The 19,008-nt window shown below is 50.4% G+C and overlaps 1 protein-coding gene across 2 annotated transcripts in view; it reads right to left on the reverse strand.

Moving 5' to 3' along the window:
* RXRA (retinoid X receptor alpha) overlaps nt 1-19,008 on the reverse strand; it is a 56,427-nt gene that overhangs the window by 14,922 nt on the left and 22,497 nt on the right. Inside the window, exons 4-8 of one of the 2 annotated variants that reach the window (XM_044268535.1) lie at nt 16,695-16,874; nt 16,005-16,112; nt 2,645-2,814; nt 2,022-2,151; nt 293-425 (exon numbers count right to left, since the gene is read on the reverse strand). In XM_044268535.1, coding sequence (XP_044124470.1) covers nt 293-425; nt 2,022-2,151; nt 2,645-2,814; nt 16,005-16,112; nt 16,695-16,874 — 721 coding nt within the window. The remainder of the gene's footprint in view (nt 1-292; nt 426-2,021; nt 2,152-2,644; nt 2,815-16,004; nt 16,113-16,694; nt 16,875-19,008) is intronic. The other variant, XM_044268536.1, reaches the window with a different exon arrangement.

The following is a 19,008-nucleotide window of genomic DNA, read 5'->3' on the forward strand; positions in this document are numbered from 1 at the left end:
GCCGTGTCCTGAAGGGCTTATCCAGCTGTGAAAAGCCCTGCAGGTCAACGTGATCAGGACGGGTTTTCAGCCTCTGGATATAAACATTGATTGCTTCCATTTTTTCTGACAGGAAGCAGAGGTCTTGAAAATGCTAAAGCATGGTAAACCGATTATTATATGTTTGCATTGCACGCGGCCGAAGCTTTATTTGTAGATCACTGGTCCGGCCTTTCCTGACGCTTACGCAAATCAATACATACTATTGGATTTCTGCAGAGCTGGATCAGAATTTAAGAGAGGGCTCTCCTACCTGTCAAAGATGGCGCCGACTCCCGCACTGTGCGCGCTGTTCCGGTGAACGTGCAGGCCGGTGGCTAAGAGGATTCCATCTTTGACAGCTATTGATCGATGGGAGAAGGAGGCGATGAGGAGTTCATTCCATCCTGCAGAAGACAGCAAACAGGTTAGAAGACAGAGCGGACTGCTCCGGGAGGGGGCAATTCCCAGTCCGACATACGAAAACCATCACGACAAGATATTGACAGACAGAAGAGGACGACTCAAGGACGTTTATTTATGGCAAGGCTTGGTGACCCCCCCCCCCTCTATATAAATTCACATTTTATGGACTGAACAGAAGTATAAAACATGGATCAGTTTTATCACTTTAGGGTCCGGACCCTCACAGAGAAGTCGGTGTAAAATGCGGCTCAATAAGACGCCTCTTCCCGTCCTTTTCTGCTTCTAGATGTCATGGAAGGAAATGAGCGCCTCGTCCGCTCCATTTTCCCTGAAGCCGCGTTTCATCTCCTATTAGAGGACGCATGAGCGGATTCAGCCGCACTGCTCGCTGGATGTCGGGCTGTTAATGTTTTATGTGCGGTCAATCCCCAGAGTCTGGCTCTCAATAATACATGAAGTCACTGGTAAGACCCTGCAGGGAGGCTATTTAAAGCGGCGGACCAGTCCACTGGGGGGACCGGATTCAGGATTTGGGCTTACAAGCTGGCGCCTGCTTCGGGGAATTATTGGGAATGTACTAGGGATGAGCGAATCGATCCGTTCATCTGAATGGAGTTTACGTCTCTCTACAGACGATTCTCTGGCAGATTAACATGGCCGCACATCTCATGTAGCGCATGCACTGTTACTGCGAGTATCTGCACATGCGCAAATGATCTGCCCGGTAAGACCAAAATAAGCGTTTGTCCATGCGCCGCTAAAACTCATTTAGTGGCACATGCATATTCGTATTGATATCATTACGCATGTGCCGATACTCGGTCATTTCAACCATGCGCCGTTAGTGCAACGAGATGGGCGGCCATGTTAATCTGCCGGCGGTGTGAGCGGAAATTCATTCAGATGAACAAATAGATTCACTCATCAGTAACAAGTGTGGCGAGATCACAGCGCGCCCGCTGCAGGAATAAGGTCACTGGTGCAAGGGCGCGTTCACACAGCAGAACTCTTGTCTACATCTCATAAATCGGAGTGGATTTTATTTGCAGCGCCTGTATAGATTTCTGCAACAAACCTGCGGTGTATAACATAAAGGGGAACTCCTTCAGAGCATTCACCAATGGCGTCCTAGTTTTTTTGCACTGGTTAAGATCATTTTTGGCTTGTTCCTTTTAGGGCCCATTCACACGACTGTAGGCCATCCATGCGGTCCGCAATGCATGGGCGCCGGCCGTGTGAATTCCATATTGAGGCGCAGACTTATTGACTTGAATGGGTCAGCGATCCGCAATATAGGCCAAGGATAGGACAGGTCTTCTCTTTTGCGGTGCAGAGGCTCAGACCCAAAAGTCCACATAAGCGCTTCCATCGGCTTCCGCTCCATGTCTCCGGTCCATACTGCGCCATTTAAGTCAGTGGGTCCGCATCTGTGATACGAGATTCGCACAGCCAATGCCTGTATATTGCGGACCTGCTGTTTGCGCTCCACAATACGGGCACGGATGGCCTACGGTCGTGTGAATGAGCCCCTAGTCACATGTCATTGGGGAGACGCAGGAGCCCGGCGGCAGACTCACCCGCTCTGAGCAGTATTACTTGGTCGTCTAGCGGCAGTTCTGAAAAGTGCGGGATTCTTTTTGCCCATTCGACCAAAGTGAAGAGCTGCTTGTCGGCGGCTTGGCAAATGTTGGTGACGGGATCGCTGGGCTGGAAAGAGAGAGTCTCCGTTAATGATATTTGTACAACTTGCGCACTCTTCCCTTCCCCCTATATTGCGTGGTTTTATCTATCGATATTTAGGATGTGGACCCTCGTCCAAAGACTACACCTCACTATGATATCGCCCAGTACTGCCCACCAGTGACAGGACCCCCAGGTAGACCTCATCATGTGCTGAGCCGCAGACGCTTTACCGTCCCCGTCCGGTTAAATCACGCAGCACCTCACCTTCTACAAATATACAACGTACGTTCCATACAAGCTGCATAGGCCTCAGCCCCCGCACATGCGCAGTTAGCCTGGTGGCACAGATACAGCCCCGACGTGGTTCTTCTTAGCTATACCTCCTTATCTGGGGCTGCTGACCTTGAGTTACATCATGTATTATACTCCAGTCACATCCAGAGCAGTCGTCAGTTTTCAGCATTATACCCAGATAACCATAGTATGTCAGAACATACCCGCCCCCAATGCTACTTACAGAATTAGGGGCGAGGCCCATGTTGGCCTCAATGTAAGTTTCTGTCTTTGGCTCCACCGCCAGTTCGGCCTCCAGGATTTTCTCCACGGGCATGTCCTCACTGGCGCTGCTGGTGCACTCTACCTCGTTCTCATTCCGTTCTTTCCCTCGCTGCCTCTCCTCCTGCACAGCTGTGCAAAAAGCAATAGAGAGAATGCATGAAGAATGGCGGAACCAGGGCCGGAAGAACAGCAACCTAACTCTCCGCTAGCAAACATGCCTACAGCATGAAAACCCCACTGGTTATGGTGCCCCCTAGTGGCGAGTACTGGGAAACACCTAGCCTGAAATCTATCTACCTGCAATGCAGAATATCAGACCTCTGAGCACACATGCTGCCACCAGGACACTCCGACCTGCAGCGCGGTGGGTTCAGCGAGCATCTTCTCTCCGCTCGATTCTGGAGGAATCGTGTCTAATTGCATCTAACATTGTTCTTTGTAGCATAAGCTGTGAAGGCTGTTGATGCCGAGATGCACGCGAGCCAAAGGCTGTTCACTTCTCGCGCAAATGAACCATGGGAAAGTCCCAGCGCTGGCTGCCTTTCTGGAGATAATCAGCAAATTCCAGTCCTCCCAATTATTTAATAATACGATTACATTTTTGGAACCGCGATGCTTTCAAATGGAGCCTTTGCTTTTTTTTCCTGTCTGTTGGGTAATCGGCTGCCAGAGTTTACGGCCGCCGCTGGGATTGGGAAACCCGCTGAGAGCAAACAACGTTATTCCAGACCCTGCATGCTGAAAGTGCATGATCCAGGACCGCTGGCGACTGGGAACCGCTCTGATGTCAGCCTTCCCTACTGCGTTCACCGGGTAGAGAAGAGCTCAACGTCACAGCGCAAATCCACATCAAAAAGGTATAAGCGGCCCTTCACCCGGGCGACCGCTGCCAGTCCTGGTGTAAACACGTGCTGCCATCTTTAACGGTGACATAAAAATCGCTGTTTCTTGGCAGCACGTCGGCTACTTTCACAGCAAAACGCGCCAGTTCTAATACAACCGGCTGCATCCGTTCAGAACTGATCCGGCTGTATTATATCGAAGGAACCAGATCTAGCACTAAAATCATTGTAAGTCAATGGGCGCACGAAAAAAAAACGGATCCAGCACCACTGACTTGCATGGTTTTTGGTGCCAGATCCGGATTCTTCATTTTCCCATGCCGCACACAGAAACGCTGCTTGCAGCAATTTTGTGCCCGGCGTTGGAACACATTCTGCTGCTCTCCGTTCTGGTTGGTTCAGCTTGGTCCCTATTGACAATGAATGGGGAAAAAACTGAAGCGTTGCGCTGCGGTTTGGAGACCCTGTGCCGGATCTCAAAACCGGACACCACAACGCAGATGTGAAAGTAGCTGCATCTGCCCGCTCCTTATAATGCAACAGCCACGAGCAGTCCTGCAGGTGTAAACACTCGTCGTATCGCCGATCAGCGCCTGCCTCGGGTGATTTATTACCTAGCTTCTACGGTTCAGATCTAAGGAAACCTAAAGCCTGGACGAGTAGCGCGGACATTGGAGGTACGGAGTTAGGGGGACATTTATTAAAGCTTTGATGTCACTAGTGCGGCGGTAAGAAGTCACAAATTATGGCGCATGCACAGCTTCTCGACACTTTTCTGAAGCGGCCTCAAGTCCGTGCCCGCTCCCGGCATAGACTTCTTTCTGAGAATCTTACTCCAGTACAGGGGGCTCAAGACTGGCATATGGGAACGCTAGTCCTGGTAAATGTGCCCCTTCGCCCCCTCGGTGCGGCTCCTTCTGTACATTTACGGTACATCCACACAGGACGTCAGTTGTGGTGGAGTCTGCATGAGTTATATGTAGATTCGTCACCTTATATTCCGGTTGTTTCATGACTATTAGATCATACCTACCTCTGGGACCCCCACCGTTCACAAGAAAGGGCCCTGTACCCCCCATTCGCACATGCATGCAGCTGCTCCATTCACTTCTATGAGAATTCCGGAAATAGGTGAGCGCTGTACTCGGCTATCTCCAGAACTCCCATAGAAATGAATTGAGCGGCTGCTCCGTTCCTTGCAGGGGGTAAGGAGGCCCCCGTTCTTGTGACTGGTGGGGGCCCAGCGGTAGGACCCCCCCACAAGCTAATATCTTTAACAACTAGAATACCCCTTTAAGCTTTGCACAGTGGCACATGAGGATGAAGCTTCTTAAAGGGACACTTCCATCCAATTTTTATTACCCCACATTACCAACCTATATGTGAAAAACAGCGGCTGGTTTTCTGGATGCACTTTTTTTGAGGTCACTCCTTCTATTCCACTTCCTGTCCCGGCTCGATCACTTCCTCTTTCTTTAGACTTCTAGCAGGGCGAACATCCCAGCTTAACTCTCCCAGTCAGACCATCACTGTGACCAACAGGAGCCCCCCGCAGTGACACCAATCCATGCAGAGCTCTTCTGGGGGCGTCTTTAATTCAGCCACATAATCATCACAGTTCTACACCTACTATCATCATGAGGAGTAGCCTGCAGACAGCCTTTCCCTCAAAGCAGCAGTAAATGTACATGGATTACCCATCTATACGGGAGGCATTTGTGATTTAAAGCGGTTGTTTCCCTATCCTGAGTCATCGGTATTAATCAGTGGGGTCCGAAGCCGATCAGCTTTTTGAAGAGGCTGTGGGGCTCTGGTAAGTGCCTCCTGCTCCTCACAACTTACCACGCACAGCGCCGTCCAGGGTTTTGCAGCTCAGCCTCATTCACTTGAAGGCCACGTGACCTATGACATCACTGGCCAGGACCCGCACCGATTATACTGATGTCATCCGCATTTAACACCTGGACAACCCCATTCATTTTCCGTGGTCACAGTACTGTCAAGGTGAAAAACAGCCACAAATTCTAAAAAACGTTTTTTATGAATAGTAGTTAAAAAAAAAGACTCCTTTCTGTTCCTTTAAAACCTCACCCACCACCGCTATGGTAGGACGCTGCGGATCTGCTTCAGTCCCATCAGTCACCCTAGGTACATGCACACTGTCAGCAGTCCTGCGGGGATCTTCTATAGATCCTGAGCTTCCATTCTGGCGTCCTCCTCTTGCGAGCCTACGTGACGTTCCCCGCCTGTCGCCATCAGAAAGGTCCTTCGTGGTCTGAATCCGTGGGCTGAGGTCCTTTCATCCACTGCTTCCGCTCTTGCTCTCATAAGATTACTTTTACTAGCGCCAGTCACGTTTGACCATTGTTGTGCTCGCTCGCTCCATACCCGTCCATAGAACAAAGGTTTACCGAGATATGGAGCGGAAGGGCAGGGGAGCAGGCAGATGTGAGCAGTAAGGTTCACGGGCAGAGCAGCTCATGGCCACGGTCACCATGACCCTCGTGGACGGGTGTCCAAGGCCACCATTTTGTACAGTTTCTATCAATTTGCAGCCTCATGTGGTCACTAGTCTCCACGGCGGTTGGCAATGATGCATTCAGCATTTCTGTGCATTAAGATAGTTGTGGTGAACTTGCTTGTTTCTCTCCACTGTGGTACTACAAGTCCCAGCAGGTCATGATGATGCTATACATCCAATAATGTCCATGACGGGATCTTTACACTGTCCTGCTGATTCTCATCACCTCGAGATCCGTGATCTATAACTAAAGGAAGAACTATCCGTGACCGCCCTGGTCCTGCCCTCCTATGGTCGGGGGCTCTCGTCCGCCTGAATAACGACCACGTGATCTTATGGAAGAACACCGCCAATCGCTGCTCTGATCTCCCCCCCCCTGAGATTTTACTTTTCTACAGTACGGGTTTTCGTTTTCCTGCTTTTCACCCTTTTTTCCAATAAACTTTGTACGGTGAAGCTGCGGAGAAATCAGGGAGCCGCCACTTCCGCAGCAAGCACGAGAGGAATGTGACAGGGGCACGGCCTTGGACACGGGCCACCTCCAGCTGAACGCACGGATCCTGCCGGTGTCTAGGCATGAGAAGGAAATTCCTTGCAGATGCTTCCTCGTGGCGGTCCTGTCAGGAATTAGCCGTGTCCCGTTGTCACAGACCCCTAATGGTAAGAGACTCCATCCTCTCTCACGGCCTATGAGAAGTGACAGGCTTGCCGCACCGACGAGCGTCTCCGTGTTAATTTGCTGCGGCTGAAGGGGACAACGTAGCGTACAGACCAAAGGCAGGAACCGACTCCCAGACGTGGACGCTGCTTCATTACGTATCCCTCCGATTAGAAGTCGGGACCAGAACTCTCAGCATTGGTGTCCTTTACGAAACGGACGGCGGAGAGAGCTGCAGATCTGTGATACTCGGGCGTCCACCCGATAAGATGGCACCTTTCCTAGAAATCCCCCCATGGACCATAAAACCAGTCATCCCTGCCCCCGTATGACAACAGGCCATGGATGTGAGACCCTGACACGTGGGCGAGATCACACGTACAGCGGTCCGGACAATAGCGCCCTCTGTCCTGAGGCGTCCATGTTTTTAGCTGACGCCGTCATATCGTAATCTCACGCTCACAAGATCTCAGGCCGGTGACACAAAGTAACCGCAGAGAGAGAAAAGAAAGTCAGCAGTAACGTGTCGGCCTTCCTCCCCCGGCCAATGCATCACTAGACTGCGGTCAGTAGGAGAACCGCCGGGGGCCGCTTCCTATTTCACTCTTACACTTTCCTGTGTGACGTCACTTTACTCCGTAAGGCAGGAGCAATGATGGGGGGAGTGGGTCTGCATGTGGCCCCGGCAAAGCTCCCGTCATCTGACTGATCTAAAGATCTGAAAAATAGGGGAAAAAAACCTGCTCATAGCTTAAAGGGGAGGGGTGACTTTTTTGGTTACATACATAACTTAAAGGGGTTGTCCAGGATTTTGATATGGGTCTGACACCCCATGGATCAGGCGTTACCTTGTAGCACCTCCATTGTGCAGTGGACGGAGCTGATACTGCAGTATCTGATGGGGGGAGTAGTGCTGCAGTCAGGTGTGGACCTCCATGATCTAATACTGATGTCGTCTCCTGAGGAAAGGCCACCATATTCCTGGGGGACTCCATTCCGGCCTTGTACAGAGGTTTTATAGGTCACATCCCTGCCCCGAGTCTCTCCCAAATCGTGGATCTAATCACCTGATACTTGTGATGCGATTAGTTTGGGACATAAAACTCACGGATGGGTCGGAGGCGTAAGACTAGATGAACGTGGCACAGGCGGAGCAGGCGCTGAGACCTGCGTACCTCTCCGTATGGGGAAGAGGTGGCAGGTCCCCTACACGTGACTCTCCACAGACAGTGACCCTTCCCAGTACGTGCTCTGGACGCACGGACACCAATTACTCCGGGCTGGAGACACAATCTGCAGGGTTTCTGGGACGTAGAGGTTAAAAGAATTAGGTTAATCTGGAAATTCATTTCACGGCCGCCTGTAATTTGCATCCTGCTAATTGCTGGTAAAGTGCTAATTATCATAATTATAATTACACGTGTGGTGGGTTATTGAGGCTCACATGAGAAGACCGGATTCTATGGAGGCCACAAAGACAATGAGACTACAGATCATCCGAATAGACAATGGGGGAACGGGGGGGGGATCTCAGCGCGACGAGAGTCATGAGACTGGAAATACACAATCCAATGTGCACCCCTATGGTCCTCATTCACTTATACTGCTGTGAATGATGAGAGTGCTGCCCAAGTCCAGGTCCCAGATGAGCGGAGACGTGTGGTCCTCATTCACTTATACTGCTGTGAATGATGAGAGTGCTGCCCAAGACCAGGTCTCAGATAAGCGGAGAGACGTGTGGTCCTCATTCACTTATACTGCTGTGAATGATGAGAGTGCTGCCCGAGTCCAGGTCTCAGATAAGCGGAGAGACGTGTGGTCCTCATTCACTTATACTGCTGTGAATGATGAGAGTGCTGCCCGAGTCCAGGTCTCAGATGAGCGGAGAGACGTGTGGTCCTCATTCACGTATACTGCTGTGAATGATGAGAGTGCTGCCCAAGTCCAGGTCTCAGATGAGCGGAGAGACGTGTGGTCCTCATTCACGTATACTGCTGTGAATGATGAGAGTGCTGCCCAAGTACAGGTCTCGGATGAGCAGAGAGATGTGTGGTCCTCATTCACTTATACTGCTGTGAATGATGAGAGTGCTGCCCAAGTCCAGGTCTCAGATGAGCGGAGAGACGTGTGGTCCTCATTCACTTATACTGCTGTGAATGATGAGAGTGCTGCCCAAGTCCAGGTCCCAGATGAGCGGAGAGACGTGTGGTCCTCATTCATTTATACTGCTGTGAATGATGAGAGTGCTGCCCAAGTCCAGGTCTCAGATGAGCGGAGAGACGTGTGGTCCTCATTCACTTATACTGCTGTGAATGATGAGAGTGCTGCCCAAGTCCAGGTCCCAGATGAGCGGAGAGACGTGTGGTCCTCATTCACTTATACTGCTGTGAATGATGAGAGTGCTGCCCGAGTCCAGGTCTCAGATGAGCGGAGAGACGTGTAAGGTGCCAAACGTCAGGCTCGTGTACGATCGTTAGCAGAATCACAGTAACATCCGGCCCTTTTAACGCCAAAGTGGAAGCCAGAGGTGGATTCGGTCCATTTCTACCAAATCCACGGCCTTGGTCACACCCCAGTATCCTGGCCTCGTGGTTGGGGGTCAGGTCTCTTCTGCAGGGAGTACACTGCTGTGGCTTAGGTTCATCAGCAAAGCTTCAAAAAGTTAAAATAAGAAAGAACATTGCAAGACGGGAAATGGCGGTGAGGTCAGAGTCTTAGGAGAGGGCGGTCTGAGGAGGCCACACCAGGGACATCTACATGGAGATTATGGAATCTCACCTGGAGCTCCAGTCATAAGGGACAGGCGAGGGCTATGCACCTGTACAGCGCTGAAGACTATGTTGGGGCTATAGAGATTCTAGGTAGCTGCATCGAGCGGTCACTCATGGCGGTGGGCTCCTGCTGCTTTCCCCTTACAAAGACCACGGAATAGTGAACTTTGAAGGTGTTTTCCATCTTCAGACATCATTTAGCAAATCTGTTTTCAGAGCAGGTGCGCGCCGCATTGTGAACAGGTGTGGTGCTATATTCACACAGCCATGTTGTTCTAACCTCAGAGAACCCCTTTAATTATTCTTCACAAAAATAAATCTGCTAAATCCACCGGTGTACGTGCCCGGGGTCACCAGGCCTCCATTACCCTTCATGGTAACTTTACAGAGACCTCTTTCTGGTTTTTGGGATCGTATAGAGCAGCATTGTTCCCGGGATAACAGGGGGATCACATTACAGCATTGTACATCCTACAGGAGATCACAGACATTCCTGACCGCACAGGTGACAGGTGGAGAATTACTCAGGTGACACTTCCCTCCCATTTCCCCTCATTCAGTAGCTTTGCTTCCAGCTACCAGTGGGGCACAGGACTGACGCCCCAATCGCCGTTTAGCCGGTTTTGTGCTCTGATCTTCTCGTGGGGAATGAATATTTCGGATTTCCCTCTGTGCAGCACCCCAGGAGTTCTCTTCTATGTCGACGTCCCCTCCTCTGGAATAATTGCCTATTAATCCTCCTTTCACACATGTGACTTGGATAAAAATCTAAAGTTCAGTTTCGGCTTCACAAGCACGTGACTGAGCGGGGCTCACCGTCTGCGGCTTCCCCGACCAAATCCAGGAACACATCGCTACCCATCATCACCTCGCGGATTCGCCATCCTGCACTCCAGAAAATTCTACAGGACTAGTTGTGGTCGTGCTAGGATTCTGCTTTCTGGCCCGTCAATATAAACCTTCCCTCAGTTCCTAAGCAGTAGTCTGTGCTCCAGAGCTGTGCTTCCTTCACGAACGCTCCCCATAATTGTCCCATGGCTGTTACATTTGGCAGCAGCACATTGGCCGGCGTATACAGGAAACTCTTTGAGGACAAATGATCGTAGTAACGATCGTTCATCCACATACAGGCCAGATGATCGCTGTATGGAAATGCATGAACGGGCAGTGATCAGGAATAAACACACACATGAACCCTCCTCCCCGATCACTGCTCGCGATACTGTCCTGATGAAATGGGTGAGGCTGTAATAGGACCACGACCCGTAGGCAGTAGGACCACGACCCGTACGCAATAGGGCCACCACCCGTACGCAGTAGGGCCACCACCCGTAGGCAGTAGGGCCACCACCCGTAGGCAGTAGGGCCACCACCCGTAGGCAGTAGGGCCACCACCCGTAGGCAGTAGGGCCACCACCCGTAGGCAGTAGGGCCACCACCCGTAGGCAGTAGGGCCACCACCCGTAGGCAGTAGGGCCACCACCCGTAGGCAGTAGGGCCACCACCCGTAGGCAGTAGGGCCACCACCCGTAGGCAGTAGGGCCCGCTCTGTCGCTGGACGGACTGCGTCGTCTCCTCACAGGAGGCTGCGATACAACGCGGCCAAGCAAGAGCCAGAGAATCCCAGCTTGACAATCTCACTGAAACCAGATCAGGTTTATGTTCAGACCTCCCAAGACGGCTGCAGGGAGCCTGGGAAAGGGCCTCGCGCTGCAGCTTCCTGCTTATTCTCTTACTTGTTTAATTCACACAGCAAAACAGCAGGATCCTGAGCGTAACATGGGCCGTTCACTGCTGTGCTGACCCCGCAGCCATATATACACCGCTCAGCCTCCTCCTCCACACCCCGCAGGACGACCTGCCGGAGGCCGATTCCTGCACAATGCTGGCCTCAGACGTAAGGAGGGCGTACGAGAACTCGCCGGTCAGCTGGAGTATGTAGGCCAATAATCTGCATGTGGGAGCGGGCATTACCCCTGGCATACAGAGGACCTGGACCCCCGCATCGCAGAGACTTCTCCCGTGCTGCTCCAATACTCTGCAATGCTTTGCCTCAGGCCGTCAAAATACTTCCAGCATGCCCTGAAAACCCATCATGTCAGCGCCATATGGACCGACTCTACTGCCGCCCTTCCAGGGTCTCTCCTTCCATCACCATGGACTTTGAGATGACAGGGACCCTGGCCAGTGAGCGTTTCATACTGGACTGAATCAGCGCCTCGTGTCACTCCCCCGATTAGATTGTAAGCTCTGCTGGGCAGGTCATCTATGTCAGATTGTGAGGGCCCTGATGCTAAAACGGTATATGGGCCCCTTATCTGTTTCCTCCGGTGATTGTTAGCCATACACTTTACACGTCCCGATGTCAGGGAACTAACGATCCTGCGAATGCTCGTTCCAGACAATCTGCAGCCGATCCCCCGCTGAATGAGTGAAATGCTTGGTCACGGGCTTGGTCGTTAGTGCGGGCAAGTAAATTACCGTTTCTAGGCAGCAGACTGTGCGGTCTAAACAGCGATCGCTGCAAGTAAATGCTGGGCATACACTCAACTTAACGAGCAGCCGACATGCAGGGGTTACGACCACCCTGTAATCCAGCAGCAGTGGTCGTGCTTCACACTATGGGAAAAAGCGCTTGACCTGTCTGGTGGCTGGGACTGTCCACCCCAGCTGGTGTCTGCGCTGCAGCGGTGGCCGTAATCTCTGGATACGAACAGTGTATATTGTGATGGATCCATGAATCCAGCCAGCAAAGGAAGCAATATAGAGAGTCACAATACATTAGTAAGTGCCTTGTATTAACTGCATCTACATGACAAATGCCATGTACTGAAGTCATACCCCTTGAAGATGGCAGTGGCCCCCTTACGTACAGCGGCACAGGCATGTCCGCCCCTGTCTAAGGATGAGAGGTCCAGCGCTGCTTCTGTTTGTCCTTCATTGATGAGTGAACATCTCAAGTTACTGCAGAGCATCATTCACACATGACACAGGGAAGCCCTGGCGGCTCCTGCCACTTTCCCCTGTTAATTGCTGTGGGACGGAAGCTAAATTATGTGTTAAAGAGACAATAAATCCTTCCCTTAATCCGCTCCAGCAGCTGCTGTGCCTCGTGTACTGACAGCTCGGTGTCAATAGAGAGATAAAGGGCAGATTTATGACGGATGGGGAGCAAAGCTTCCAGATAAAGGGCAAAAGACTGAAAACTTCCCACAAGGCCTGTGACCGCTCAGTAGATGATGGGGGTCATCCTATATACGCTCCATAATAAGGGGCGACATTACTCCCCTCAATGAAGTCAGCGCAAATTGCTGGAGAAAACAATTCCGGGCTTAGTTTAGGGTTAATGTCTAATGTCTTCCTAATGGTCTGATATTATTAGTGCATGTGGCTGCTATTTAAATTAGGACCAGACCTTCCCCCCCCCCAATTCCTTAAACCGTTTGCTCCTTGACTCAGGATGGTGGACAGAGACGGGAGATGAATGTAATTACCGCTGCAGAGCGCTTTACAAGAATCCTCTGCTCCCGAGCACAGCCTGCGCAGTATTGATCCTGGCAGCCGGGTAATGATCTCGTCTTCTTGGGGCGACTGTAACCGATCGTTTTGTCCCTACGATGATAATAGAGTTTGGTTTGGCGTCGCAGACAGGAATGGATGCGCCGAGGGCAACGAAAATATGTCTACCTGACAGAAATGGGCGATTTTCTGCAAGTGGCGGCTGTGTTCTGGCAAAAATACAATTTGTACGTCTTTTTATCTTGTGTTCGGAGCCTCCGCTCAGCGGCCCGGGGGAATGAGGCCGTTTACTGTAATCCTGAAGTGTCTGCTAAATCATTATGTGGCGGGAGCTGCGATCTATGGACACGCGGGGGCCGGATCCTGGTCACTATATGGCTGTAGATGCCTTATATTCTGGTCGGCAGTCTCCAAACTGTATTGATGGGGATCATTCTGTATCTTTGTCCTGGCCCCCATTTCCCAGGCTGGGTACTTTAACCCCTTCTGGGCAACACCAAATTTGGGGATTTTAAATCTCGCTCTACAGAAACTAACTTTTTTTTTTCTTTTCCCAGCAATGTGAGGTCTTGTCTTTTACAGGACACTATGTTAGCGGAGCAGATGATCAGGCCCATGGCGAAAAGGAAGTACAAGCTACAGACCGGAAGCTGACACACAGGACCAAAGCTGCAGAGAGCAGGTATGTATGCATCTTTCCATAGCAAAGGCTGGCTACAGGATCTTGTGAAAAGTTACTTATTCCTGAAAACCCCTTTAATGCAGTCTTCCTGCTCTGTCTAGCAGCTCCGAGATGCCCAGTAGTAAATTTCCTCCTCTGGTCATCACTACTGATCATGGGCAACACACGTTCATGCATCGTAACTAAGGGCCTTGAAGCAGCATAAATATAACGCGCATAAGGGACTGATTGGAGCACCCTGCTTATCACTGTGTATAGTATAAGGACAGGAGAGAACACAGGAGCGGTGAGAACTGATTATCTATCATTACTAGAACACTCTGTTTATCACTGTGTATAGTATAACGACAGAAGAGGTGAGAACTGATTATCTATCATTACTAGAACACTCTGTTTATCACTGTGTATAGTATAACGACAGAAGAGGTGAGAACTGATTATCTATCATCCCTAGAACACTCTGCTTATAGCTGTTTATAGTATAAGGATAGGAGAGAAAATAGAAGAGGGGAGAACTGATTATCTATCACCATTAAAACACTCTGCTTATCACTGTTTATAGTATAAGGGCAGGGGAGAACACATGAGAGGTGAGAACTGATTATCATCACTAGAACACCCTTATCACTGTGTATAGTATAAGGACAAGAGTGAACACAAGAGAGAACTGATTATCTATCATCACTACAACACCCTGCTTATCACTATCTATAGTATAAGGACAGAAGAGAACTGATTATATATCATGACTAGAACACCCTGCTTATCACTATGTATAGTATAAAGGATAGGAGAGAACTGATTATCATCACTAGAACACCCTGCTTATCACTATCTATAGTATAAGGACAGTAGAGAACACAGAAGAGAACTGATTATATATCATGACTAGAACACCCTGCTTATCACTGTTTATAGTATAACGATAGTGGAGAACACACGAGAGGTAAGAACTGATTATCTATCATCACTAGAACACCCTGCTTATCACTGTTTACAGTATAAAGATAGCGGAGAACACAGGAGAGGTGAGAACTGATTATCTATCATCACTAGAACACCCTGCTCATCACTGTTTACAGTATAAAGATAGTGGAGAACACAGGAGAGGTGAGAACTGATTATCTATCATCACTAGAACACCCTGCTCATCACTGTTTACAGTATAAAGATAGTGGAGAACACAGGAGAGAGGAGAGATGAGAACTGATTATCTATCATCACTAGAACACTCTGTTTATCACTGTGTATAGTATAACGACAGAAGAGGTGAGAACTGATTATCTATCATCCCTAGAACACTCTGCTTATAGCTGTTTATAGTATAAGGATAGGAGAGAAAATAGAAGAGGGGAGAACTGATTATCTATCACCATTAAAACACTCTGCTTATCACTGTTTATAGTATAAGGGCAGGGGAGAACACATGAGAGGTGAGAACTGATTATCATCACTAGAACACCCTTATCACTGTGTATAGTATAAGGACAGGAGAGAACACAGGAGAGAACTGATTATCTATCATCACTAGAACACCCTGCTTATCACTATCTATAGTATAAGGACAGTAGAGAACACAGAAGAGAACTGATTATATATCATGACTAGAACAACCTGCTTATCACTGTTTATAGTATAAAGATAGTGGAGAACACATGAGAGGTAAGAACTGATTATCTATCATCACTAGAACACCCTGCTTATCACTGTTTACAGTATAAAGATAGCGGAGAACACAGGAGAGGTGAGAACTGATTATCTATCATCACTAGAACACCCTGCTCATCACTGTTTACAGTATAAAGATAGCGGAGAACACAGGAGAGGTGAGAACTGATTATCTATCATCACTAGAACACCCTGCTTATCACAGATAATAAATGGCCATAGACTGATAGAAAATAAAACATATTCATGATTAACATTTCCAAACGTTTCTAAATTTATTTTAATCCATTTCCTAGTTTTCTCCACTTTTGGTAAAAACCAGGGTAATGTTACTGGAGTGGCCACACTATGGTTCACTTCCACAGATCTAGTGCAGGGAAAACTTATGCAATCTCAACAAGCTAATACCAGTAACACCCGTACAGAGATGCAATCTGACCATGTTTACGGCAGGAGGTTTTCTGCCACTCCCTCACACTGCAGCCAGACAAATTCCCAGTGGGGTCTTAGATCCCTTTATTTTACCCGCCGTCTGATAAAAGGGGTGCAGTCAGTGATAGATTCATGCAGGTAAATATGGAGGTAATATCAGCCCAATGTGTTGGGGTCACCACCTGGCATCACAAGTGTAGCATGTTAGATAGGTATAGATTATCACCTGATGGGTGGTCAAGACAAGAGCCTCCTGGTGGATGGAGCGGCTGATCTAAATTTCCCTCATTCCTTATCACAAACTTCTTACCGGCAGCCGTCCAGCTGCCTAAAACTACACAAACATTTACAGAGAATTAATGCCAATATGCACAAGAGCTTACATTTCACTACACAGCATTCATTAACATGATCCGTGCGAGAAGAGTAATGGTGCAGGCGGCCATCAATATCTATGAAGGCTGCAGCACATCACTAGAACCCATAGCCTCGGGGTCCCAGATGTATTCTTCCCTCCGCACAGCTTAATACGCCATTCATCTGTTAGATCTGTCTCTGGGAAAGCTGGGTAACAAACCACATCAAATGTCACTGAGCAATTATAGAATCAGAATTGGAGAATTCCTCCAATGTTGTGGTAGAACGCTGCGAGAAATGACGGAAGCCATATGGTGGCACCCAACTTTCTAAGAATCAGATGAACCTCATGAATTGCTGCACTGACTATGAACAGTCACTGTAGTCATTCTCTGTAAGCTTTTGTACTACATTATCGTATTGCAATAGTAAATCAGATAGTCATGCATTGCTATTCTAGTAATTGTGCGCTTAGATGGATACACCTAGGACCCCCACGGGGAGCGGGAATGCTGGGGGTCCTTGAGGAGCAGTCAGTCGGATATATACAGATTCTTACCTTCTCTCTTCATGCCCATAGCGAGACACTTCTGATAGCGACAGTACTGACACCGGTTCCTCTGCCGCTTGTCAATCAGGCAGTCCTTGCTGTCCCGGCATGTGTACGTGAGGTCCTTCCGAACAGTCCGCTTGAAAAACCCCTTGCATCCTTCACAGCTGTACACCCCATAGTGTTTACCTGGAGGAGGCAATCATGGAGATGCGTCACATTGATGAAGAAGAAGAACCGAGGTCCAGCCACGGTACATGTCCGTATCACCCAGACGTGGCACCAGCAATGCCTTATGATGCTGCGAGTTCAGGTGTCACATCCAGTAATACAGTGGCAGGCGCAAAAAGAAGGAAAGAGTGACATCACCGACACAACCTGGGCTAAACAGCCATGTTTTTTTTTTTAATCCAGTACTACCCCTTTAAGAGACCCGATTTACTGTGATTGAAAGTTAATAGAAGAAAATATAAACCGTATTCATACAAAGCATTTGCTGCGCAGGCGCCAATATATATAGCTGCGGATCTGGGGTCAGCAGGACACTAAGAAACGCCCTTCAGCTCCACACAAAGAAGATGCATTTATCCTGCAAAGTTAAAAGGGTCACTGCCGGCTGTACAGTAACTTGAAAATATTGCAGAGGGCCCCGGGGGCCCCTCTGCTGCACCCTGTATTAATAAGCATACATTAGAGAAGGCACTGCCTACTCTGTGAGGACAATGTACATAAGGGGGTGTGACCCCGCCCTGGAGGGGCCCCTCTGCTGCACCCATGCCTACTCTGTGAGGACAATGTACATGAGGGGGTGTGCCCCGGCCCTGGAGGGGCCCCTCTGCTGCACCCTGTATTAATAAGCATACATTAGAGAAGGCACTGCCTACTCTGTGAGGACAATGTACATAAGGGGGCCAGCCCCCGCCCTAGAGGGGCCCCTCTGCTGCACCCATGCCTACTCTGTGAGGACAATGTACATAAGGGGGTGTGCCCCGGCCCTGGAGGGGCCCCTCTGCTGCACCCTGTATTAATAAGCATACATTAGAGAAGGCACTGCCTACTCTGTGAGGACAATGTACATAAGGGGGCCAGCCCCCGCCCTAGAGGGGCCCCTCTGCTGCACCCATGCCTACTCTGTGAGGACAATGTACATAAGGGGGCCAGCCCCCGCCCTAGAGGGGCCCCTCTGCTGCACCCATGCCTACTCCGTGAGGACAATGTACATGAGGGGGTGTGCCCCTGCCCTAGAGGGGCCCCTCTGCTGCTCCCATGCCTACTCTGTGAGGACAATGTACATAAGGGGGTGTGCCCCGGCCCTGGAGGGGCCCCTCTGCTGCACCCTGTATTAATAAGCATACATTAGAGAAGGCACTGCCTACTCTGTGAGGACAATGTACATAAGGGGGCCAGCCCCCGCCCTAGAGGGGCCCCTCTGCTGCACCCATGCCTACTCTGTGAGGACAATGTACATAAGGGGGCCAGCCCCCGCCCTAGAGGGGCCCCTCTGCTGCACCCATGCCTACTCCGTGAGGACAATGTACATGAGGGGGTGTGCCCCTGCCCTAGAGGGGCCCCTCTGCTGCTCCCATGCCTACTCTGTGAGGACAATGTACATGAGGGGGTGTGACCCCGCCCCGGAGGTGCCCCTCTGCTGCGCCCATGCCTACTCTGTGAGGACAATGTACATGAGGGGGCCTGCCCCCGCCCTAGAGGGGCCCCTCTGCTGCGCCCATGCCTACTCTGTAAGGACAATGTACATAAGGGGGCCAGCCCTATCCTGGAGGTGCCCCTCTGCTGCGCCCATGCCTACTCTGTGAGGACAATGTACATGAGGGGGCCTGCCCCTGCCCTGGAGGTGCCCCTCTGCTGCGCCCATGCCTACTCTGTAAGGACAATGTACATGAGGGGGCCTGCCCCCGCCCTGGAGGGGCCCCTCTGCTGCGCCGACAATGTACATAAGGGGGCCTGCCCCCGCCCTAGAGGGGCCCCTCTGCTGCACCCATGCTTACTCTGTGAGGACAATGTACATGAGGCGGCCTGCCCCCGCCCTAGAGGGGCCCCTCTGCTGCACCCATGCTTACTCTGTGAGGACAATGTACATGAGGGGGCCTGCCCCCGCCCTCAAGGGGCCCCTCTGATGCGCCCATGCCTACTCTGTGAGGACAATGTACATGAGGGGGCCAGCCCCCGCCCTGGAGGGGCCCCTCTGCTGCGCCCATGCCTACTCTGTGAGGACAATGTACATGAGAGGGCGTGCCCCCGCCCTGGAGGTGCCCCTCTGATGCGCCCATGCCTACTCTGTGAGGACAATGTACATGAGGGGGCC

This window comes from Bufo gargarizans, chromosome 9 (assembly GCF_014858855.1).
Source record: "Bufo gargarizans isolate SCDJY-AF-19 chromosome 9, ASM1485885v1, whole genome shotgun sequence".
NCBI classification, from domain to species: domain Eukaryota; kingdom Metazoa; phylum Chordata; class Amphibia; order Anura; family Bufonidae; genus Bufo; species Bufo gargarizans.